The sequence below is a fragment of the Salmo salar genome, chromosome 13 (assembly GCF_965601325.2).
Source record: "Salmo salar chromosome 13, fSalSal1, whole genome shotgun sequence".
In the NCBI taxonomy this organism is placed as follows: domain Eukaryota; kingdom Metazoa; phylum Chordata; class Actinopteri; order Salmoniformes; family Salmonidae; genus Salmo; species Salmo salar.
Genome location: NC_138303.1, coordinates 23,789,280 through 23,813,967, shown reverse-complemented (window position 1 = coordinate 23,813,967; position 24,688 = coordinate 23,789,280). Strand labels below are relative to the sequence as shown.

The following is a 24,688-nucleotide window of genomic DNA, read 5'->3' as shown; positions in this document are numbered from 1 at the left end:
TGGTGAGCATGATGGACACAAAAATTGTGGCAGTGATGAGTGAAAGAGATCAGCCCTGGATTAGGGATGGAGGAACATGGATGATGCCTGAGAATCTAACAGAATTTAATCCAGCATCATCTAAAACAGCAATTTATCCAGCATCATCAAATAAGGCAATTGATCCAGCATCATCTAATAAGGAAAATGTTCCAGCATCATCTAAGACAGCAATTGATCCAGCATCATCTAAGATGCCAATTGATCCTGAATCATCTACAGTGTCAGTGGGCGGAGCCTTTGGTATTCTCATTGCACTTGTTGTAATTGTCTTTGCTGTCTATTGTTTTGGTTATCACTATGGCAACAGCCTCCAGGAACAATAAAAGGCTTAGAGTGGATGGAGAGCTTGACAATGTCTAACATGCTGGTTATAACCACAAAGTCTCTAGATTATGTTTCACACTTTAAATCAGAATTATAGCTTTGTGATTGGTAGGCGTTTGTAATTTCTTCATGTAATCAACTGTATGAATTTCAAGGCAGCTTTAACAACAGATGTTATTTTTGCACTGCTATTTTTATTTAGTTTAATTCCACAATATCCTGTAATATGCACACGTACAAAAGCATATAAAAAACATCCACAACTTATAACACTTTTACCTATTTGACATGTTTAGCTACAATACCTGTCAACATTGATTGCATGGGTAAATGTTGGACTGTGCTCTGGTAGGGGCCTGAGTTTAGGAACAAAGCTAGCATCTGTTCAAAGTTAAACATTTATCGTGTCAAAATGTAAAATAGGTGTACATCAATATGACTTTGATAATATTATTTTACTGTTTCAGTTTGTCCCTCTAGTATTTATTTTGTTTATATTTTATTTTCACTCTCTCTATTTCTGTCTTTAACTAAACGACCATGTCTCGTTTTGTGTTTACCCTCTTCCTCTTTTGGTTAGTTTATTTAATGTAATATCTTGTTCTCAACTCAATTATCAGCTATAATTTTAAAGTTACATGAGTATACAGTGTGTGTGTGTGTGTTTTCAACTAAACAAACCATTGTTGACATTGTGCATGTCTATCATTTGCCTTTATCTCAAAGTAAGACATCATTAGCTCTCTTATTTATACAGTAGAGATAGTATCAGCATATTGTACGTTTCAGCACCATGACTCCAGCAGAGCTGAGATGCATATGCACCAGTCAACCTGATCACAACCCCTAGACTACAGTGCGGAACTGTACGGTGGTGTTCTTCATCTTCTTCTTATAGTCTTCATCAAACTGTTCACTCTGGGCCACAGTGAAATGGTTCTTCCAGTCACCAACCTTTCCTGGCGTGTGACAGAGGGTGTGTGAGCAGAGAAAAGTTTGTTGAGGCAGAGAGAAAGACTGACAGAGAAAGTCGTAGGGGAGAAATGGAGAGGTCTACCTTTTCGCATGAATGGAGAGATCTTGAAATCCATGATTGGGACGGTGGAGTAGTTGGCCATGCTGTTCTTCTTCATAGTATCAAACTGCACTCCTCCTCTCACCCTCTCCTTCTCCTCTGCTGAAGGAGACAAACCTAGGAAGGAGCACAGCCTGTCCAGCTCTCTCCCTGTATCCTGCAGGAAAACACACTGGATACTGTACTCTTCCTCACTGAAAGCTAATGCTAGAGATTATCAATATAACACTGATATACACACTGCCTTTATGTACGGTAATGAGTAACATAATCTGCAAAGAGGTCAGCACCTTTATGGCACAGGAGGTAGTTGTTCTACTCACCTCAACCATATCCTCATAGAAAAGGTAGTGGAGTTTAGAGTGAGTCTGTTTCCTCTCCCACCAGCCAGTCACATGGTCGTACCAGGAACCAAACACCACTGAGGGAAAAAGCCATGTGGACATGAGAGAATGTTAGCGAGATATACATAGTCAGGAAAGAATCATAGCATCAGTACTCTCCCTCTTACTCATTGTAATTTATTTGTTCACAGACTCATTCATTCACTCGTTTATTCTCTCATTCACTCACTCTTTCCATCCATGAATCTCTGTAAGTAGTTGTTCCAGTCTCCTGGCTCTGGATGGGCCTGGTTCATGCGGTCAAAGTGAAAATAAGACACTGCATTGTCCTTGGCATTACGGGCCACATACACTATCTGCCGAGAGAGAAATTGTTGCAGTTACAACATGAATTGATGTAAGTGTATATAATTTAAAACAAACAACACAGAATGAAATGGAAAAGCGAAAAATGAGGACAATATAAAACTATTGATAAGTTCCTTTCCTGAGGATGGCTCACCTCTCACAGTTCTGGGTGACTTTAACCTCCCCACGTCGACCTTTGACTCATTCCTCTCTGCCTCCTTCTTTCCACTCCTCTCCTCTTTTGACCTCACCCTCTCACCTTCCCCCCCTACTCACAAGGCAGGCAATACGCTTGACCTCATCTTTACTAGATGCTGTTCTTCCACTAATCTCATTGCAACTCCCCTCCAAATCTCCGACCACTACCTTGTATCCTTTTCCCTCTTGCTCTCATCCAACACTTCTCACTCTGCCCCTACTCGGATGGTATTGCGCCGTCCCAACCTTCGCTCTCTCTCTCCCGCTACTCTCTCCTCTTCCAACCTATCATCTCTTCCCTCTGCTCAAACCTTCTCCAACCTATCTCCTGATTCTGCCTCCTCAACCCTCCTCTCCTCCCTTTCTGCATCCTTTGATTTTCTCTGTCCCCTATCCTCCAGGCCGGCTCGGTCCTCCCCTCCTGCTCCGTGGCTCAACGACTCACTACGAGCTCACAGAACAGGGCTCCGGGCAGCCGAGCGGAAATGGAGGAAAACTCGCCTCCCTGCGGACCTGGCATCCTTTCACTCCCTCCTCTCCACATTCTCCTCTTCTGTCTCTGCTGCTAAAGCCACTTTCTACCACTCTAAATTCCAAGCATCTGCCTCTAACCCTAGGAAGCTCTCTGCTACCTTCTCCTCCCTCCTGAATCCTCCTCCCCCTCCCCCCCCCCTCCCTCTCTGCGGATGACTTCGTCAACCATTTTGAAAAGAAGGTTGACGATATCCGATCCTCGTTTGCTAAGTCAAACGACACCGCTGGTCCTGCTCACACTGCCCTACCCTGTGCTTTGACCTCTTTCTCCCCTCTCTCTCCAGATGAAATCTCGCGTCTTGTGACGGCCGGCCGTCCAACAACCTGCCCACTTGACCCTATCCCCTCCTCTCTTCTCCAGACCATTTCCGGAGACCTTCTCCCCTTCCTCACCTCGCTCATCAACTCATCCTTGACCGCTGGCTACGTCCCTTCCGTCTTCAAGAGAGCGAGAGTTGCACCCCTTCTGAAAAAACCTACACTCGATCCCTCCGATGTCAACAACTACAGACCAGTATCCCTTCTTTCTTTTCTCTCCAAAACTCTTGAACGTGCCGTCCTTGGCCAGCTCTCCTGCTATCTCTCTCAGAATGACCTTCTTGATCCTAATCAGTCAGGTTTCAAGACTGGGCATTCAACTGAGACTGCTCTTCTCTGTGTCACGGAGGCTCTCCGCACTGCTAAAGCTAACTCTCTCTCCTCTGCTCTCATCCTTCTAGATCTATCTGCTGCCTTTGATACTGTGAACCATCAGATCCTCCTCTCCACCCTCTCCGAGTTGGGCATCTCCGGCGCAGCCCACGCTTGGATTGCGTCCTACCTGACAGGTCGCTCCTACCAGGTGGCGTGGCGAGAATCTGTCTCCGCACCATGCGCTCTCACCACTGGTGTCCCCCAGGGCTCTGTTCTAGGCCCTCTCCAATTCTCGCTATACACCAAGTCACTTGGCTCTGTCATATCCTCACATGGTCTCTCCTATCATTGCTATGCAGACGACACACAATTAATCTTCTCCTTTCCACCTTCTGATAACCAGGCGGCGAATCGCATCTCTGCATGTCTGTCAGACATATCAGTGTGGATGACGGATCACCAGCTCAAGCTGAACCTCGGCAAGACGGAGCTGCTCTTCCTCCCGGGGAAGGACTGCCCGTTCCATGATCTCGCCATCACGGTTGACAACTCCCTTGTGTCCTCCTCCCAGAGTGCTAAGAACCTTGGCGTGATCCTGGACAACACCCTGTCGTTCTCCACTAACATCAAGGCGGTGACCCGATCCTGTAGGTTCATGCTCTACAACATTCGCAGAGTACGACCCTGCCTCACACAGGAAGCAGCGCAGGTCCTAATCCAGGCACTTTTCATCTCCCGTCTGGATTACTGCAACTCGCTGTTGGCTGGGCTCCCTGCCTGTGCCATTAAACCCCTACAACTCATCCCGTCTGGTGTTCAACCTTCCCAAGTTCTCTCACGTCTCCCCGCTCCTCCGCTCTCTCCACTGGCTTCCAGTTGAAGCTCGCATCCGCTACAAGACCATGGTGATTGCCTACGGAGCTGTGAAGGGAACAGCACCTCCATACCTTCAGGCTCTGATCAGGCCCTACACCCAAACAAGGGCACTGCGTTCATCCACCTCTGGCCTGCTGGCCCCCCTACCTCTGAGGAAGAACAGTTCCCGCTCAGCCCAGTCAAAACTGTTCGCTGCTCTGGCACCCCAATGATGGAACAAGCTCCCTCACGACGCCAGGACAGCGGAGTCAATCACCACCTTCCGGAGACACCTGAAACCCCACCTCTTTAAGGAATACCTAGGATAGGATAAAGTAATCCTTCTAACCCCCCCCCCCCCCCCCTTAAAAGATTTAGAAGCACTATCGTAAAGTGGTTGTTCCACTGGATATCATAAGGTGAATGCACCAATTTGTAAGTCGCTCTGGATAAGAGCGTCTGCTAAATGACTTAAATGTAAATGTAAATGTATTTACAAAGACTGGGTTTCTATAGAGTCTTCACATTCCAAAAGGACTGGTTATGGATAGGTTTGAGATTGTGTACTGTGTAATGATATGCTGCCCTCCATTGGGGATTCACACAAATTGTGTCATTAAATAAGTTCACTCACTGGACAAAAAGCAGTGCAGGAGGTTTGAGGATGCATAAATGTTAACCATACGCTACACCAGCAGACATGAGCGGAGTCATATTCACAGACTACACAGACAACAAGCAGAGAGTTACATATAATGTACCCTGCAGTTATGCTCCCAGAAGGACTTGGGCACCAACTGGACTGGGAGGTGAGTCTTGATGAGGCGAGGAGAGGTGGATAACTTGTCTGCCAGCTCCGTTCCTGTGTGTACAGAGGGGTGGGGATCTGGATAGGTTACTTTTTGGAGTTAAGGATGACTTTACAGTAAAACTGCTTATTGTCTTGTAGCTGGAATATGTGATTGGCACAACTTCTCACAGTATACGATTTCAAGCCATGAAAATGATCCTTCAACTTTGTGACAGTAAAAAGCCTGTTGATAAGGACTTTGGTATAGTGCATGGTGTTTTCCGGATTCTGTGTACAAGTATGTCAAAGATTTGATCTACAGACTCGGATGTGTCTTGTAAGTGCAGAGTCATTGTCAGCTGATCAGTTATTTATTTGGAGTACACAGTGCCCTTTACACTTTATTGATGTGTAATCAAGATAAAGGCTTCACAGTGTGTAGAGTTATATCAGTGTTGTATTCTAACCTGGAGGGAGAATATGGAAGTCACTCTCCAGGAAAGGCACTCTCTCATAGATAGGCAGTGAAGTCTGACGCTCAGGGGCTGTCTGACCAAAATACAGCAGGTCTAGAATGTAGGAGACCCACGTGGTACCTGGGAGAGAGAAAGGGGGGTAGAGAATGTGGAGAAATGGGGAGAGAGAAAGAGGGAGAGAGAGGCCTGTCAAAGAGCTGCGTCTTTGGTCATCCGTTTATCCCTACAAAATGTCGGCAATACACAAACACAGACCTGCTTTGGGGTAAGTGGCGATGAGAATATCATCTGGCCTGGCCTGGAAGTTTCGTATGTTCTCCCAGTTGTCAGTGAAATGGTGGATCATGGAGACTCCATGGAAGTCAAAGAGTTTTGGTCGAGGTGGCAGCTCCATCTGTAACAACGACACATTCCACCGCTGATCAGAGAGATATTATCAGGGAGAGTTACAATAATCAACTATTCACTAATATTCTTGCTTCATTCAAGGATATTCTCCAGGTGACAAGAGATCCCAGTTAATTCCTTGCCAGTTTCCTTGTCAAAAGACAAAGTACAGAAAATTATAGACTGCATACAGTCATGATGACTTTGTAAAGTACAACTAGCTGACTATGACCATAAGGTTCTATCTGCATTTGTTAAATTTAAGTTGTTGGCATAGCCTTGTTTTGTTCAATGTTCTCTACTAAGATAGTGCTCTAAATACACCAACTCAGGTTGTTATGTTCAAAAGAGTACTAGATAAAAATTGCTGACAGTAACAACAGACGAGAAGCAGGTACAGGGTGTGGATTTAATAAATAGACATGAACAAAACAATTACAGCGTCTGGACAGGAGAAACATAACATCAATGCTGACTTGGGAATGAAACTAAGGAAGTGACAGATATTGGGGAGGTAAATGATGTGATGGAGTCCAGGTGAGTCCCATAATAAAGTGCACGTAATGATGGTGGCAGGTGTGTGTAATGATGAGTGAACTGGTGACCTCGAGCACCGAAGAGGGGGAGCGGGAGCAGACTTGACACTGACACTATTTGGAACTTTAAAGCCAATTATCTCAGAATCATCCTTTTGCAGATAGAACCTCATAGTCCCAAGTTCTCACATTCTCAAACATAATGTTCCTGACATGTGGTCCACAAAAATAGGTTTAAAATAGGCAATTTTATCCTGTCTCTGCAAAAGTAAGAAGCTGGTTATGTTACATTAAGGGGAAAAGGCCTGCAGGTTTCCTGGCATAGCATATTGTCTTTACAGGTAGATCTATTTTTGGGTAAAGTTTTTATCTGTACACACTTCAAAACGAGCACAAACTCTATGGGGTCTATTTAGACTTGGGAAATTAGCCATTTCTTACACACACCTTTCCTACACATTTCTCAGTAGTTGGTATTCAGACTCACATTATGCAGGTGCGTAATGGGCTTTGTAGGCGTTGTTACTTTGTGCGCGCTGAATAAATGTAATTCACCTTCTAAAAACCCTCCCACTTGCTGGCTAACACATTTTCGATTGGAGTTTTCATTCAGTAGAGTTTTCACTGCATTTATCTAAAGCCATCCCTTTAAATTTGGTGTACCGTTCATTTGAATTTTCTTGAAAGACTCACTAGAATATATGGAAAGAATGGTTCAGAATATTAGGGTATCAATGAAAGAAAGACATGTAGGCCTACATACACACATATTCGTCTCCTTTCAGCACCAATTGGAAGATTTAAAAGTACTCTGATCTTATATTATTTTTTATTTACGGTTAGGAAAGTATTTGAATAATACAAAAACTGCTTTCCATAGTCTTTTCGCACTAAATATATTGTCAAAGAAAAAATACAGTGGTTTGATTCATCCTGAAAGTTGTCATTTTCAATTGTTCAATCCATTAAATATTGGAAGGTGACAAAAGTGTACAGTAGGGATTGAACAGAAGTCCTATAAATCTCCCCTAATAATCTTCACTATGTCCCAAATTGTTGCACATTTTGAAATGTTAGCCTAACATGATCCACTATTGCTAGCGATCCTCTGGAACAACCACACAAATGTGAAAGAGTAAATAAAGGTAAACTAACAATGTAATGAAATGATGCAAAATATAAGGAAACTAACACTAAAGTGACAGCTATAAATGTAGGCTTATGAGGGTATAACGGACTTTGGCTACCGATAGTGGCTAATATTTAACATGATACAAATTGTTCACAATACAGTGAAAGGTCCTGGCATATAATGAAAACATTTTAGATATCAAAAATCAACTCGGTAGGGTTGGCAATATACTATCATTTGCGTATGGCTAGAGAAGCCTATAGGTTGGGTCTCCAAATGTCATCCTTGCAAGTTATAAAGCCAGCATTTCATAAACTTCACTGTGGAAAAGGTGATGTGTTGATATGCTTCAGTTTTCTGCCATATAACTAGTTTCACGTTTGTCTCCAGCAATCATATGGTAAAATAGATTTAAAACAATTGTTATTTACAATCCCCGAGCCAAACGGCTTATCCATTTACCTAGCTCTTATCAATAGCTCTTACCAATTTGTAAATTACAGTGCATGGGGAATGGTGTTATTTCTATCAGGAAAAAAGTAAAGCAGATGTTGTTCTACTTATTAATCGTTTCATCGCGTAAAGGTGGTGGAATTATGAGGGAATTAAGTCAAGGTCAGAATACGGCTTGTGTGTAGACACACCTCCGCCACACCTTAATTTCTATGATCTCCACCCCAAACAAATAGCGGGTGAATAGCATGCTTTTTTTTACCCCCTTTTTCCTCGTATCCAGTTGGTAGTTAGTCTTGTCTCTTTGCTGCAACTCCTGTACGGACTCCTGAGAGGAGAAGGTCAAGAGCCGTACGTTCTCGGAAACACAACTCTCGTGCTTAAATTCAAGGTCAGAATACACTTAGAGCGAAAAGTGGATATAAAGGGAATTACGTTGTGAGCAGAGAAAATAAAAAATGTCAGTCACATTACACTCAAAATGTTGAAAGATGTAAATAAAATCCTAAGATATCAGCTACTGGCACAGAACATTTGACAACAAAAATAATAATCTAGAGACTCACATTTTCCATGTTGAATGGAATTCAGTAGTATCCTGTTTGGCCACTCTTCTCAGCTTCACAGTCTCTTCTTGTCTCTGTCCAAGTGTTCCTTCTCTTTCTTCTTCCCCTATTCCTTTCTCTTCCCTCACTAAAGACAATGTTTTTTCTCTCCTGCTTTGGATTAGATTTTCCAACCCAGCTTCACATTCCTATCCTACCTCCACTCCTTGTTACATAAGTTCAGAACTCTCTATCTCTCACTCTGGTTACTGCAATCACAGTGACATCACAGATGTGTTGTGTCAAGACACCCCTCCATATCCTTCCCTTTTATTCCCATGTTAGCGACCACCCTCCTTCTGCTTCACATGCACACATACACTCGCTCTAATACTTCTTTCTTCGAATGGGTTCTAATTCTTCTTTCCAGTGTGTGGGTTGGATTTTCTTTTCTGAACACATGTATGTGTGTATTAGCACTCCTCTCACGATTTATATCATGAAAAGGGTAAGGTTACTAGGTCATAAAGCAACACACTTCAATAAACCCACATGACCCTGAAAACTGTTTTTCACATGAGGGTTTCAGCTCTTTTGAAGCTCCCTAGAAACAGAGCAATATGTTGTTAAAGACACTGGAGAATACCCATCCTCTCAGCCCTTGATTCATTCCACACCGGCTCTGATTGGTCAGCATGCCTACCACTTTGAAGATGCAAAATATTTTCTATTATGAAACATAAGAAATAAACAAAAAAACAGAACTTGAGCGTACTTAACTATTCACCTAACATTTTGCTGCAATTACAGCTGCAAGTCTCTTGGGGAATGTCTCTATAAGCTTGGCATATCTAACCACTGGGATTTTTGCCCATTCTTCAAGGCAAAACTGCTCCAGCTCCTTCAAGTTGGATGGGTTCTGCTGGTGTACAGCAATCTTTAAGTCATACCACAGATTCTCAATTGGATTGAGATATGGCCTTTACTAGGCCATTCCAAAACATTTAAATGTTTCCCCTTAAACCACTCAAGTGTTGCTTTAGCAGTATGCTTAGGGTCATTGTCCTCCTGGAAGGTGAACCTGCGTCCCAGTCTCAAATCTCTGGAAGACTGAAACAGGTTTCCCTCAAGAATTTCCCTGTATTTAGCACCATCCATCATTCCTTCAATTCTGACCAGTTTCCTAGTCCCTGTTGATGAAAACATCCCCACAGCATGATGCTGCCACCACCATCCTTCACTGTGGGGATGGTGTTCTCGGGGTGATGAGAGGTGTTGGGTTTACGCCAGACATAGTGTTTTCCTGACCTTCTTCCACATGTTTGGGGAGTCTCCCACATGCCTTTTGGCGAACACCAAACGTGTTTGCTTATTTTTTTCTTTAAGCAATGGCTTTTTTCTGGCCACTCTTCCGTAAAGCCCAGCTCTGTGGAGTGTACGGCTTAAAGTGGTCCTATGGACAGATACTCCAATCTCCACTCTGGAGCTTTGCAGCTCCTTCAGGGTTATCTTTGTTTTTTTGTTGCCTCTCTGATTAATGCCCTCCTTGCCTGGTCTGTGAGTTCTGGTGGGTGGCCCTCTCTTGGCAGGTTTGTTGTGGTGCCATATTCTTTCCATTTATTAATAATGATTTAATGGTGCTCTGTGGGATGCTCAAAGTTTCGGGATATTTTTCATTACCCAACCTTGATCTGTACTTCTCCACAACTTTGTCCCTGACCTGTTTGGAGAGCTCCTTGGTCTTCATGGTGCCGCTTGCTTGGTGGTTCCCCTTGCTTAGTGATGTTGAAGACTCTGGGACTTTTCAGAACAGGTTATCTTTGAGATCATACTGAGATCATGTAACAGATCATGTGACACTTAGATTGCCCACAGGTGGACTTTATTTAACTAATTATGTGACTTCTGAAGGTTTTGAAAATAGAATTCAGTGGTTTTGCGTCTCGCAAACACGACAGCTCGTTGGCTAACAATATCAAACAAGCTCGAAATGAACACCCACAAGCCTACTATCATAGGCTTTGTTCAGCTTACTTTGGCATGCTCACTGAAACAGGAATGAAAGAGCTATTACCATTCAAACAACTGTTTCTGTCAAACATGTCTCCCAACTTCATTAACTACTTGGGCCCTACTGCTCACGTTGGTTTTCCGATCTCAACACCAAGAGCTTGGGAGGACAGCTTTTGAAGCATCGAAAGCAAGCTGGGCTAAGAGCCGGGACAGCTCGGTTTTCGAGCTTGGTGCCGCACCCACCAATTGGAAGGTGCGGCATCAGGGACAGGTGTGGTAAAAGAGGATGCACAAAAAGGGTGGCTACCAAGTAACCACCACACCGATAACCATCGCAGTAAAGATAGCTGTGATGAACGTCCCCAAACTAGAAGGTCCCGTAGAGATCAACCTGGGGTCAACAAGCGTAACAAGAGCAACAAAGTGTTCAGCAATGATCTAAACGTTAACCTGAAACAATATAGAAGCTCTGATAAGAGATATACTGCAGCGAAAGAAATTTGAGAAAGAGGACAAGGATAAGTCATTGTGACTAGGCGTACAATTGCCGGAGACTGAGTCCACTGAAATTCACACCATTGTGTCAACATTCCCATTACCCTCACCCACACTCAAATCACTGTCCAGGGACCACTCGTTCTAGACACAAGCCCGCAGGTTTTGTCTACAGACTTTGATACAGATGTGGAGACGCACAAGGTAAGCAGCGTTGCAACAGATGATTCCTCTCCCATTCCAATAGAGGACCCACTGGGTCATGAAGGTGGGTTATCTGTCTTGAAAATCAACACAGATAACAAACCGCTCCACTTTATTGGGGATATGACGAGAAAAACCAACTCAAACAAGCCATACCTTATGATGTATTGCCTGAGTGTTGTGCGTTATTAACGTCTGCCTAAGTTACTGCCTAGATCCACTAGCCGGGACAACCGGACGACTGGCCGGAACGCAGAGCCACAGCCGGACCTCCCATGTCCATTCTGGTGGTGGTCTGCAGCTTGCTGAAATCCTACCAGGGTAAACCACCAGGGGGGGACTGCTACGATGGTCCACAAACCAGGACATCCGATGGTCATTCTTATGGTGGGTTGCAAAATGCAGAATCCTTCCAAGTTGAACCCACCAGAGGGGGACTGTCATGACTGGCCTGTTCGGGTCAGGTTTCCATGGATCACAGTCCTACAGAGACATCTCTCACCCCTGCAGAGGGGGAGAGGTATAGAGGGATTGATGGGGGGGGGTGGGGGATTTATGACACCTCACGCCACTTGTACATTTTAAGGCAGAAAACAAATCCTTTGTCCTCTCAGTGTGGAGGATTGGAATGTATGGTGGGCCTATGGAAAATGAACCTGCAACATGCAAAAAACTGACTTTGGGACATTATATTTCATCAGCCAAATGGTGGTAGCAATGATAGATGGAATATGAAAATGTATGTCGTTTTTGTTATGTTATTAAAAGTGAAATGATGGAATTATAACAAAAACATTGTAACTTGTAGAGTTTTCATAATATGTACATAAAATCAAATCAACGTTTATTTGTCACATGCGCCGAATACAACAGGTGTAGACCTTACAGTGAAATGCTTACTTACATTCTCTAACCAATAGTGCAAAAAAGGTATTAGGTGAACAATAGGTAGGTAAAGAAATAAAACAACAGTAAAAAGACAGGCTATATACAGTAGCAAGTCTATAAAAGTAGCGAGGCTACATACAGACACCGGCTAGTCAGGCTGATTTAGGTAGGATGTACATGTAGATATGGTTAAAGTGACTATGCATATATGATGAACAGAGAGTAGCAGTAGCGTAAAAGAGGGGTTGGCGGGTGGTGGGTGGGACACAGTGCAGATAGCCCGGTTAGCCAATGTGCAGGAGCACTGGTTGGTCGGCCCAATTGAGGTAGTATGTACATGAATGTGTAGTTAAAGTGACTATGAATATATGATAAACAGAGAGTAGCAGCAGCGTAAAATAGGGGTTGGGGGGGGGGGGCACAATGCAAATAGTCCGGGTAGCCATTTGATTACCTGTTCAGGAGTCTTATGGCTTGGGGGTAAAATCTGTTGAGAAGCCTTTTTGTCCTAGACTTGGCACTCCGGTACTGCTTGCCATGTGGTAGTAGAGAGAACAGTCTGTGGCTGGGGTGGCTGGGGTCTTTGACAGTTTTTAGGGCCTTCTTCTAACACCGCCTGGTGTAGAGGTCCTGGATGGCAGGCAGCATAGCCCCAGTGATGTACTGGGCCGTACGCACTACCCTGTGTAGTACCATGCGGTCAGAGGCCGAACAATTGCCATACCAGGCAGTGATGCAACCAGTCAGGATGCTCTCGATGGTGCAGCTGTAGAACCTTTTGAGGATCTCAGGACCCATGCCAAATCTTTTTAGTTTCCCGAGGGAGAATAGGCTTTGTCGTGCCCTCTTCATGACTGTCTTGGTGTGTTTCGACCATTCTAGTTTGTTGTTGATGTGGACACCAAGGAACTTTGTGAAGCTCTCAACCTGCTCCACTGCAGCCCCGTCGATGAGAATGGGGGCGTGCTCGGTCCTCCTTTTCCTGTAGTCCATAATCATCTCCTTAGTCTTAGTTGCGCTGAGGGATAGGTTGTTATTCTGGCACCACCCGGCCAGGTCTCTGACTTCCTCCCTATAGGCTGTCTCGCCATTGTCAGTGATCAGGCCTACCACTGTTGTGTTGTCTGCAATCTTAATGATGGTGTTGGAGTCGTGCCTGGCCATGCAGTCGTGGGTGAACAGGGAGTACAGGAGGGGACTGAGCACGCAGAGTGTGATCACACAGTCGTCCGGAACAGATGATGCTCTCATGCATGCCTCAGTGTTGCTTGCCTCGAAGCGAGCACAGAAGTGATTTAGCTCATCTGGTAGGCTCGTGTCACTGGGCAGCTCGCAGCTGTGCTTCCCTTTGTAGTCTGTAATAGTTTGCAAGCCCTGCCACATAAGACGAGCGTCGGAGCCGGTGTAGTATGATTCAATCTTAGCCCTGTATTGACGCTTTGCCTGTTTGATGGTTCGTTGCAGGGCATAGCAGGATTTCTTGTAAGCTTCCAGGTTAGAGTCCCTCACCTCGAAAGCGGCAGCTCTACCCATTAGCTCAGTGCGAATGTTGCCTGTAATCCATGGCTTCTGGTTGGGGTATGTACGTACAGTCACTGTGGGGACGTCGTCCTCGAAGCACTTATTGATAAAGCCAGTGACTGATGTGGTGTACTCCAATGCCATCAGAAGAATCCCGGAACATGTTCTAGTCCTGTAGTTTAGCATCTGCTTCATCTGACCACTTTTTTATAGACCGAGTCACTGGTGCTTCCTGCTTTAATTTATTTTATTTTTTTTGTAAGCAGGAATCAGGAGGATAGAGTTGTGGTCGGATTTTCCAAGTGGAGGGTGTGGGAGAGCTTTGTACGCATCTCTGTGTGTGGAGTACAGGTGATCTAGAATTTCTTTCTCTCTGGTTGCACATTTAACATGTTGATGGAAATTTGGTAGAACTAATTTAAGTTTCCCTGCATTAAAGTCTCCGGCCACTAGGAGCTCCGCCTCTGGGTGAGTGGTTTCCTGTTTACTTATTTCCTTATACAGCTGACTGAGTGTGGTCTTAGTGCCAGCATCTGTCTGTGGTGGTAAATTAACAGCCACAAAAAGTATAGCTGGAAACTCTCTAGGTAAGTAGTGTGGCCTGCAATTTATCACAATATACTCTACTTCAGGCGAGCAAAATCTAGACTTCCTTAGATTTCGTGCACCAGCTGTTGTTTAAAAATATGCACAGACCTCCCCCCCTCATCTTACCAGAGTGTGCTGATCTATCTTGCCTGTGCAGTGTATATCCCGCTAGCTGAATATCCATGTCGATTCCATGAAACATAGGATATTACAGTTTTTGATGTCCCGTTGGTAGGATATTCGTGATCGTACCTCGTCTAGTTTATTGTCCAATGATTGCACGTTGGCAAGTAGTATTGACGGTAACGGCAGTTTTCCCACTTGCCTTTTCCGGGTCTTGACCAGGCATCCGGCTCTTTGTCCTCTGTACCTGCGTCGCTTCCTCTTGCAAATAACGGGGATGTTGGCCCTGTCGGGTGTTTGGAGAATGTCCTGTGCGTCTTGCTTGTTGAAGAAAAAATCTTTGTCTAATCCGAGGTGAGTGATCACTGTCCTGATATCCAGAAGCTCTTTTTGCTGTAAGATACAATTGCAGAAACATTATGTACAAAATATGTTACAAATAAAGCGAAAAACCCCCACATAATTATACAATTGGTTGGGCGCCCGTAAAACTGCTGCCATTTCTTCCGGCGCCATTTTGTACATGATGTTTACATACTGTGTGTTGTGTAGAAAATATCCAGAAGGGAATGTTTTTGTAACAATAAACTATGATTTTAGTTCATTGTGTAACAAGATCATCCACTCTTACAGAACGAATGCAAGGGAACAGACCATTAAGAGAAAGAACACTGACATTGTGTGGACAATCAGAGACTTACACCCGGTAATGAAGGAGGTGCCGCCATCGGAGAAGAAGGTCTTCGGCTAAACCTCCTAAGAGGAATTCGGTCCACGAAGAGATACGCAATGGAGACCTTCAACAAGTAATTACATCATTATAATTCTGACCCATAAGAGCGGCAGTTCGGGGCAAGGTGTTAGAGCTACACTAAGCATAGTTTACAAATGTATCCAAGTGTGCTTTTCTCTCGTGCACGCTCTCTCTCTTTCTAAATCCCCATCTGGTGTAACACATGTCATATTGTGTTGGTCTGCTAGGGAGCTGTTTCATTGTACTAAGTTCTAATCAATAGCCTAGACTGTATGTTTGTGTATGTGTATCTTATATTATCATTTAACTTGTTGTGGTACGGAATGATTTACTGAGACCCGGGTTGGTGCAGATTTACGAATTATGCGACGTTCAAGATGAGACTGTAGAGGAAATTAATTAATTAGCGACTGCTGTAAAATCAATATTCTGATATTCTTTGAGTTAATTTGGGAAATGGAAAGTCATTCAACAAAATTTCCCATGGTTCCCCAGGTTACTGAGTTAAGGACTACCTGATTAATTGAATCACGTAATTATAAACATAGTTAATTATTCGATAAACAGCAGTCATCACATTAATGATACAACGTTACGACACACCAAAGCTGAAGTTGGTGGTCTGGTCCTTGCAGGAATCATCTCTAACATTAGCTTGGAAGTTAAAGTTCTTAGTCACAATCAAGACGTTCTGAGCGCAGGTTAACGATGTAGTAACGCTGCACAGCCTCAATCACAGACTTTGCCAACCTATGAATGGTTGGCTTTGGGAGATCAGGTAAAGTTACCATGTTCAGAATGCAGTGGCAATCCGTCATGGTCAACATATAGATTTAGTGGTTGTAAAGATGGGGAGAGGTCTGTTCGTAATAAAGAGATGTTCTGCTCTTTTGACAACACACTCTACAAAGCAAGCCCTGCAGGCTCTAGGTTTGTCTCATTTTAATTATTGTCCAGCCATGTGGTCAAGTTCTGCCAAGAAATACCTCGTTAACCATATACAAAAAAATGAGAAAGCTGTAAATGCAGTGAATTTAGCTTTGTCACAATTCTTTATTATTTTTTTACAAAGGAGTTCAGAATAAAGTCCTCTTTCACCAGAGTGGCACCTAAATCACCACTTGTTATCACATGGGTGCCATAGTCTAGGACCAGCTTCTCTGACAAATAGTTTGCTAACTCAAGTTGATTGTTTTCCAGTGCATTTGCAATTTTCTCTGCCTGGCTAGCAAAACGAGAGTCAAGAGGGAAGTCAGTCCTCACAGATGATTATGTACCTAGGGACAACAACAAAAGACCGAAATGTAATTTTGTTAATATATTTTTGCATAACGCTTGTGCCACTTGTTAAAACTTCTTATGGATGGTGGCAGTATTGAGTTGCTTGGATGACTGACGTGCCCAGAGTAAACTGCCTGCTACTCACGCCCAGAAACTAAGATATGCATATTATTAGTATTATTAGATTTGGATTGAAAACACTCTGAAGTTTCTAAAACTGTTTGAATGATGTCTGTGAGTATAACAGAACTCATATGGCAGTCAAAAACCTGAGAAAAAAATCTAAACAGGAAGTGGTTTGTAGTTTTTCAAGTGATTGCCTATCCAAACTACAGTGTCTGTGGGGTCATTTTGCACTTCCTAAGGCTTCCACTAGATGTCAACAGTCTTTAGAACCTTGTTTGAGGCTTCTACTGTGAAGTGGGGATGAATAAGAGCTCATTGAGGACTGCCGGCAGGGCATGAGCCTCAGCCATGCGCGCTCACGTGAGCGGTAGCTCAGTTCCATTGCATTTCTGAAGAAAAAGGATTTCTCCGGTTGAAACTTTATTGCGGATTTATGATAAAAACATCCTAAAGATTGATTCTATACATCGTTTGACATGTTTCTACAAACTGTAATGGAATTTTTTGAGTTTTCGTCTGACCTGCACGTCGTGAATTTGGATTTGTGAACTGAAGGCGTGAACAAAAGGAGGTATTTGGACATAAAGGATGGACTTTATCGAACAAAACAAACATTTATTGTCGAACTGGGATTTCTGGGAGTGCATTCTGATGAAGATCATCAAAGGTAAGTGAATATTTAGAATGCTATTTCTGACTATTGTTGACTCCAACATGGCGGATGTTTTTGTGTCTGAGCGCCGTACTCAGATTATTGCATGGTGTGCTTTTTCGGTAAAGCTTTTTTGAAATCTGACACAGCGGTTGCATTAAGGAGAAGTTTATCTAAAGTTCCATGCATAACACTTGTATTTTCATCAACATTTATGATGAGTATTTCTGTAAATTGATGTGGCTCTCTGCAAACTCACCGGATGTTTTGGAGCAAAACATTACTGAACATAACGCGCCAATGTAAACTGAGATTTTTGGATATAAATATGAACTTTATCTAACAAAACATACATGTATTGTGTAACATGAAGTCCTATGAGTGTCATCTGATGAAGATCATCAAAGGTTAGTGATTAATTTTATCTCTATTTCTGCTTTTTGTGACTCCTCTCTTTGGCTTTTTTGTGTATAGGCGCTGACCTAACATAATCATATGGTTTGCTTTCGCCATAAAGCCTTTTTGAAATCAGACACTGTGGCTGTATTACCAAGAAGTAAAGCTTTAAAACGGTGTATTATACTTGTATGTTTGAGGAATTTTAATTATGAGATTTTTGTTGTTTTGAATTTGGCGCCCTGCACTTTCACTGGCTTTTGTCATATCGATCACGCTAACGGGATTCAAGCCATAAGAAGTTAAATCTTACCTCACAATAAGCCTTCTTTACACTTGTTACATGCATTGTAATTATTATCAAAACAATGTATCAACCAATATACTTTGCATTCAGGTGATAAAGTTGTATTCACCTTTTTTTCCAAGGTTAGTGTAAATTCCCTAAATACGAATAGTGGTGCAGTTGTTTTCAACCTGGTTAAGCTTAATGCGTTGGTTGTCAATGGATACTTGCTGTTTAGTGCAGGTTGGTATGAGACATAACTATATATAGTGTAAGCCGTGGAGCTGTGCTCCTCATGCCATGTCTCAATGATCTCTGAGTTGGTCTGGAAACCAAACACCTTCATAGGGACATCAACGACCTCATCTGGGGTAAGATACTGTACATTCCATCCTTTGTGGTCAGTGGACACTGTGATTAGGTGAAATTCATCACCTGTCCCATGTAAATCACCTCCAATACCTGTTTGTCCAGCTTTGTGCGGCTCTCATGAAGCCAACTGTTGGAGCGGCCAAGGGGGTAAGGGCCTGTCACGCCTTGATCTGTTTCATCTGTATTGTGCTTGTCTCCACCCCCCAATGGGTGTCTCCATTTGTCCCCATTTTCCCCTGTGTATTTATACCAGTGTTTTCTGTTTGTCTGTTGCCAGTTTGTCTTGTCCCTACAAGTCTTACCAGCGTGTTTTCCCATTTTCGAGTCTGTCTAGTTACTGTTTTCTAGTCTTCCCGGTTCTGACCATTCCGCCTGCCCTGAGCCTGCCTGCCGTTCTGTACCTCATTGACTCTGCCCTGGACTACTGACCATTCTGCCTGCCCTGAGCCTGCCTGCCGTTCTGTACCTCATTGACTCTGCCCTGGACTACTGACCATTCTGCCTGCCCTGAGCCTGCCTGCCGTTCTGTACCTCATTGACTCTGCCCTGGACTACTGACCATTCTGCCTGCCCTGAGCCTGCCTGCCGTTCTGTACCTCATTGACTCTGCCCTGGACTACTGACCATTCTGCCTGCCCTGAGCCTGCCTGCCGTTGTGTGCCTCTTTGACTCTGCCCTGGATTAATGACCTGCCTGACCTCGACCTGCCCTGGCCTGTCCCCTTGTATAATACATATTATGAGAACTGTACTATCCGCCTCCTGTGTCTGCAACTGGGTCATATCCTGAGTCGTGATAGGGCCACACTCTTTGAGAAGACACAGCATAAGAAGAGTGACAATCCATGGCGTTAATATGTATGAGTGCTATGAGCCAGCTTGAGACAATTTATATCAAACTCAGTCTGGGCATTTGATGATAACATCTCTGGCATTTAAATAAAGATGACTGTTTGAAGAAATGACACAGTCTCTCTCAGTAGGAATTTCCATGACACTGGGGCAAAGGTTCACCTTCCAATAGGACAACGAACCTAAGCACACTGTTTTAGCTTCGTCATTATGCGGTATTGTGTGTAGATTGATGGGGGGGGGGGGGGGGGGGGGGGGGGACGATTTAATCAATTTTAGAATAAGGCTGTTACGTAACAAAATGTGGAAAAAGTTAAGGGGTCTGAATACTTTCCAAATGCATTGTATGGCAGAACCAAATTGGAGATAGGTAGGAGCAAGTCCATGAAATGTTTTGTAGGTTAGCAGTAAAACCTTAATCAGCCCTAGCTTAAACAGGAAGCCAGCATAGAGAGGCTAGCACCGGAGTCATATGATAACATTTTGGGGTTCTATTCAAGATTCTAGCAGACATACAGTATTTAGCAATAACTGAAGTTTATGTAGTGCTTTATCTGGGTAGCCAGAGAGTATAGCGTTGCAGTAGTCTAATCTAGAAGTGACAAACGCACGGATGAGCTTTTCTACATCCTTTTTGGGCAAAAAGTTATAGATTTTTGCAATGTTACAAAGATGGAAAAAAGCTGCCCTTGATAGGTTCGTCAAAAGAGTGATCAGGGTTCAGATTAACGCTGAGGTTCTTAACAGTTTTGTTTGAGATGACTGTACAACCATCAAGATTGTCAGATCCAACAGCAGATCCCTTTGTTTCTTGGGACCTAGAAATAGCATCTCTGTTTTGTCCGAGTGTTAAAGTTAAACATTTGCTGCCATCCACTTCCTTATGTCAGAAACAAAGTATTCCAGGGTAGGCAATTTTGGGACTTCACTGTTTTTCACCTAAATGTACAGCTGTGTGTCATCCACGTAGCAGTGAAAGTTGACATTGTGTTCCCAAATGACTTCACCAAGGGGTAGAATATATAGAATATAATATCGCCCTCTTTCAGACAGATAAGATCTAAACCAGGCAATAATTTGTCCGTGTTGCCGTATTAGTGTTTCCAATCTCTCCAAAAGAACATTGTGAACGATGGTGTCAACACACACACACACACTCACACACACACTCACACACACTCACCTGATGGGCTACTGAATGGAAAGTGTCCTGAGTTCTAGGAGCATGAGGACAGATGCAGGGCCTTTTCCATTAAGATGTAATTTACAACCTTCACGATTGTAGTCTTAGTACTTTGATGGGGTCTAAAACCAAACTGGTGCGTTTTGTATACATTATTTGTCTTCAAGAAGGCAGTGACAGCGTCTTCAAAATGTTTGAGAGGAATGGGAGATTCGATCTAGGCCGATTAGTTTTTTTAATTTTCAGGGTCAAGGTTTGGCTTATTCAGGAGAGGCTATATTACTGCAACCTTTAGTGAGTTTGGTATACATCAGGAGGATAGGGAGACGTTTAGGAGGGCCAAGCACAGGAAGTAGCTCTTTCAGACAGTTTAGTTAGAATAGGGTCCAGTAGGCAGCTGGAAGGTTTAGAGGCCATTACTATTTTCGTGAATGTGTTGAGAGATACAGGATAAAAAAACTTGATTGTGTTTATTGATCCTAGTTCCTGGAAGTTCTATGCAGACTCAGGACAACTGTGTTTTGGAGAAATACGCAGATTCAAAGAGGAGTCCATAATTTGATGTATAATGATCATGAACTTGAAACTTTTGATCTTGCGGGGACTAACAAAATGTCCCCTACTGGTACAATTTGTGTTTGTTTACTAAGTTAAACTCGTCCACACACACACACACACATACACGTTGTTCAGTATGCCTGTGAGAACCTTACTAAAGCTGGATTTACTCTGGATCTCCTCAACTACTCCTCAACGGTCCTGTGTGGCTCATTTGGTAGAGCATGGTGTTTGCAACGCCAGGGTTGTGGGTTCGATTCCCACAGGGGACCAGTACGGAGAAAAAAATGTATGAAATGTATGCATTCACTACTGTAAGTCGCTCTGGATAAGAGCATCTGCTAAATGACAAAATGTAAATGTATGAATATTTACCTGTGACATCTGACCTCCTCACCAGACCTCCTTACCAAGTAACATTACAGCTTATCCTTTTGTATTGATTGTGGGCGTCTAACAAGCAACTGGGTGATCAAAGGTTGGTGCAGTAGGTGAAAGATGTGTACACGCTTCACACACTGCTCAGGCACACACTCTGCAGCCTAGTCTCTGGTCAGGTAAGAGTTAGACACACCCACACTGTTGAACAGTGATTTAGACAGTGTGTTGAAGACTGTGCAGGAAGTTTGAGGTCACAGAAAAGACAAGACAATATCTACCCCAGGACACTGCCCACTCAGTAGCCTATCAGGTGAGTAAGTGTATGTGTGTGCTTTGATGAAAGGTGGATGATTGAGTATGTTTGGGGTCAGATCAGGTGTGTAAAGGCATCCACATACATGGGTTGGGTTTGTTCCTAGCAGAACTCGGCAAGGTGAAGCAAACGCCATTCACATGAAAAACAAGAAAAACGCGTCAAAATTATAGTTTGTATCTCTTGAGGCGGCTTGTCAACAACATTGCCAGTACATTTCCTCAAAATAGTGAGAATTAATCTAAGCTCATTCAAGAAATCTGTAATTCATTTGGATGTTTTTGCCGAGGAGATCTTAGTTAAGTAATCTAACTAAGATGTTTGGTGCAGTATTTCTCAAGTGAAAATTTGCATGAAAACTAGTCTTCTGTCATTGAATGACAAGAAGCACTTAATAGAAAAATCCCAACTGTTGACCAATCACAGAAAAACATCTAACCTCAAGAAAAAATGTTGTTTGCTTGAATAGCTGGGAAAAACCCCCGCCATACGGTATTGAAAACCAAAATGTACAAAAACGTCACAAAATGTTTGCATAATATATGCGTGGACTGTTTCGACTGGGAAGCATATGGTAAATTTGAGGTAATAATTTGTTTGCTCAATCCTGTGTCCAGCAGCCATTGCAATGGTCAGCTGCCACCCAGTGGTGTATTTCTGGTAGTATAACTGCCCCCTGGTGATTTAGTATTGACATTAAATACTGTGAGGGAGAGCAGAAAAGCCCCTCAACTCTGGAGTAGAGCCAGAACAAACCCGACCCTGAAAAGCAAAAGAGTGAAGAGAGAATGGGGGAGGTGCACAGAGAATAAAAGATGAGTCATTTTGTAAGCAGTGCATTCACCCTGAGGTATCTTACTCAGAAAAAACAGGGTAAATCAGATATTTTGGTTGGAAGGAATTGCTTTCACATATAGTACGTTTTAACTGTCATAATTTCAGAAACATTAAGACTTAGTCTTTGTTAACATTTGTAGGCGATCATATCAATGGAGCGTTATTCCTCTCTATGTTTGAATAATACAACCATTTGGATCGCTTAATATATCCAAGCATAAACAATACTGTGGTGATCCTTGATCGAATACATGTCCGACTTTTACAGATGGAGCTGCCACCTCGACCAAAACTCTTTGACTTCCATGGAGTCTCCATGACCAACTACTTTACTGACAACTGGGACAATGTACAGAACTTCCAGGCCCGACCAGATGACATTCTCATCGCTACCTACCCAAAAGCAGGTCTCTCTCAGTCTGAGGTTGATGTTGCATTAAAGATTGGGTTTGGGTTTGTGAATGACTGTGTATATGTCCCCTATCTGTATTCTTCTCTTAGGAACCACATGGGTCTCCTACATTCTAGACCTGCTGTATTTTGGCCAGACAGCCCCTGAGCGTCAGAGACCCATCTTTGAGAAAGTTCCTTTTCTGGAGTTGTTCATTTCTCTTTACCCTCCAGGTCAGAATAGAGCATTGGAAAACTTAATCATGCCTCTCCCATTTTGTCATTTCTCTGTAAAAAATTGAGCTGATGTCTTCAAAGCAGTAACTAAAGTCTTTAATACAATGACAGAAACTGCTGAACAGTGATAATATCCATCAAACATTATTTAGCATTATTATATTGTTTGTCCTAGGGGTGGAGGTGCTGGACAACTTAACCACCTCTCCTCGCCTCATCAAGACTCACCTCCCAGTCCAGTTGCTGCCCAAGTCCTTCTGGGAGCAGAACTGCAGGGTGCAGTATTTGTATCTTGTCTTCTATGTTTCTCCACTATATAACCACTATATATAAATGCAATCTCTCTCTCTCTGCAGATAGTGTATGTGGCCCGTAATGCCAAGGACAATGCTGTGTCTTATTTCCACTTTGACCGCATGAACCAGGCCGAGCCAGAGCCAGGAGACTGGAACAACTTCTTACAGAGATTCATGGATGGAAAGAGTGAGTGAACGAGAGAATAAAGGAGTGATTGAATGAGCAAGGGATAATAGTCCCCATGCACACTATGAATTTGTCTACTCTGCACTTCCTCAGTGGTGTTTGGTTCGTGGTACGACCATGTGAAAGGCTGGTGGGAGAAGAAGCAGACTCACTCCAAAATCCTCTACCTCTTCTATGAGGACATGTTTGAGGTGAGTAGAATACTGATGCTAGGTGTGTGTTACAGTATTATTAAGATGCATCTAATGAGCTCAGTGCACACATATGCTCAAGAGTCATACTAACTGCTGCTCTAGGAGGTTAGCTGTTTCTACATCCAGTGTGTATGTGTTCCTACAGGATACGGGGAGAGAGCTGGATAGGCTGTGCTCCTTCCTTGGTTTGTCACCTTCAGCAGAGGAGAAGGAGAGGGTGAGAGGAGGAGTGCAGTTTGATACAATGAAGAAGAACAGCATGGCCAACTACTCCACCGACCCAGTCATGGACTTTAAGATATCCCCCTTTATGCGCAAAGGTGTGTATGTGTGTGTGTGTGTGTGTGTGAGAGAGAGAGAGAGAATGAGAGAGAAATAAACAAACTGCTGGAGCTCAGCTCTTCCAACTATCACAACAGACACACATGAACACACTGAGAGACACGTCATCACAGACACCAACACGTATGTGCTGGTGCCTGGTGTGGAGACATTGGAATACTTTATTCTGGATCTACTGAATGATCAAACTATCAATATACCTGTCTGTCTGTCTGTCTGTCTGTCTGTCTGTCTGTCTGTCTGTCTGTCTGTCTGTCTGTCTGTCTGTCTGTCTGTCTGTCTGTCTCTCTGTCTTTCTGTCTTTCTGTCTCTCTGTCTCCAGGAAAGGTTGGTGACTGGAAGAACCATTTCACTGTGGCCCAGAGTGAACAGTTTGATGAAGACTATAAGAAGAAAATGGAAATCACTCAGCTTCGATTTCGCACAACAATTTAGGACTGTCTTCATTATCTAAAGCACTCTGCAGGTCTTAAGTATGTGACTGGATGTAAAAATGTATGGGCAGCAAAGACATACTGTCTAACTACTGTAAATAAACAACACCTGAT

General features: G+C 43.3%; 2 protein-coding genes across 4 annotated transcripts; one reads left to right on the top strand and one right to left on the bottom strand.

The window, feature by feature from the left end:
• Positions 1–540: 540 nt before the first annotated feature.
• On the bottom strand, positions 541–9,056 carry LOC106566634 (cytosolic sulfotransferase 3). Of its 3 annotated transcripts, none has more exons than XM_014134845.3 (9): positions 8,694–9,056; positions 8,390–8,506; positions 5,875–6,013; positions 5,611–5,739; positions 5,115–5,215; positions 2,015–2,141; positions 1,765–1,862; positions 1,424–1,598; positions 541–1,325 (listed from the first exon to the last, which is right to left on the bottom strand). In XM_014134845.3, exons 1-9 carry the CDS (start codon positions 8,700–8,702, stop codon positions 1,213–1,215), a joined length of 1,008 nt encoding a protein of 335 aa, XP_013990320.2. In that variant the 5' UTR covers positions 8,703–9,056; the 3' UTR covers positions 541–1,212. The 3 variants fall into 3 exon arrangements, with proteins under 3 accessions (XP_013990320.2, XP_045549002.2, XP_013990321.2); XM_045693046.2 differs by having other exon boundaries at positions 8,390–8,455; positions 8,694–9,053; XM_014134846.3 differs by lacking the exon at positions 8,390–8,506 and having other exon boundaries at positions 8,694–9,043.
• A 12,458-nt stretch (positions 9,057–21,514) lies between these two features.
• st2s2 (Cytosolic sulfotransferase 2) lies at positions 21,515–24,664 on the top strand. Its single transcript, NM_001140674.1, is given in 8 exon segments — positions 21,515–21,654; positions 22,763–22,901; positions 22,996–23,118; positions 23,297–23,397; positions 23,478–23,604; positions 23,698–23,795; positions 23,944–24,118; positions 24,463–24,664. Coding segments are annotated over 7 exon segments (876 nt in total). The 5' UTR covers positions 21,515–21,654; the 3' UTR covers positions 24,576–24,664.
• Positions 24,665–24,688: the final 24 nt, after the last annotated feature.

Coding starts and splice junctions, on each gene's coding strand:
- LOC106566634 (XM_014134845.3), bottom strand. Junction 1,863..2,014: donor GAGATTCATGGATGGAAAGA/GTGAGTGAATGA, acceptor TTTTTCCCTCAG/TGGTGTTTGGTTCCTGGTAC. Junction 1,326..1,423: donor CTCTCCATTCATGCGAAAAG/GTAGACCTCTCC, acceptor GTCACACGCCAG/GAAAGGTTGGTGACTGGAAG.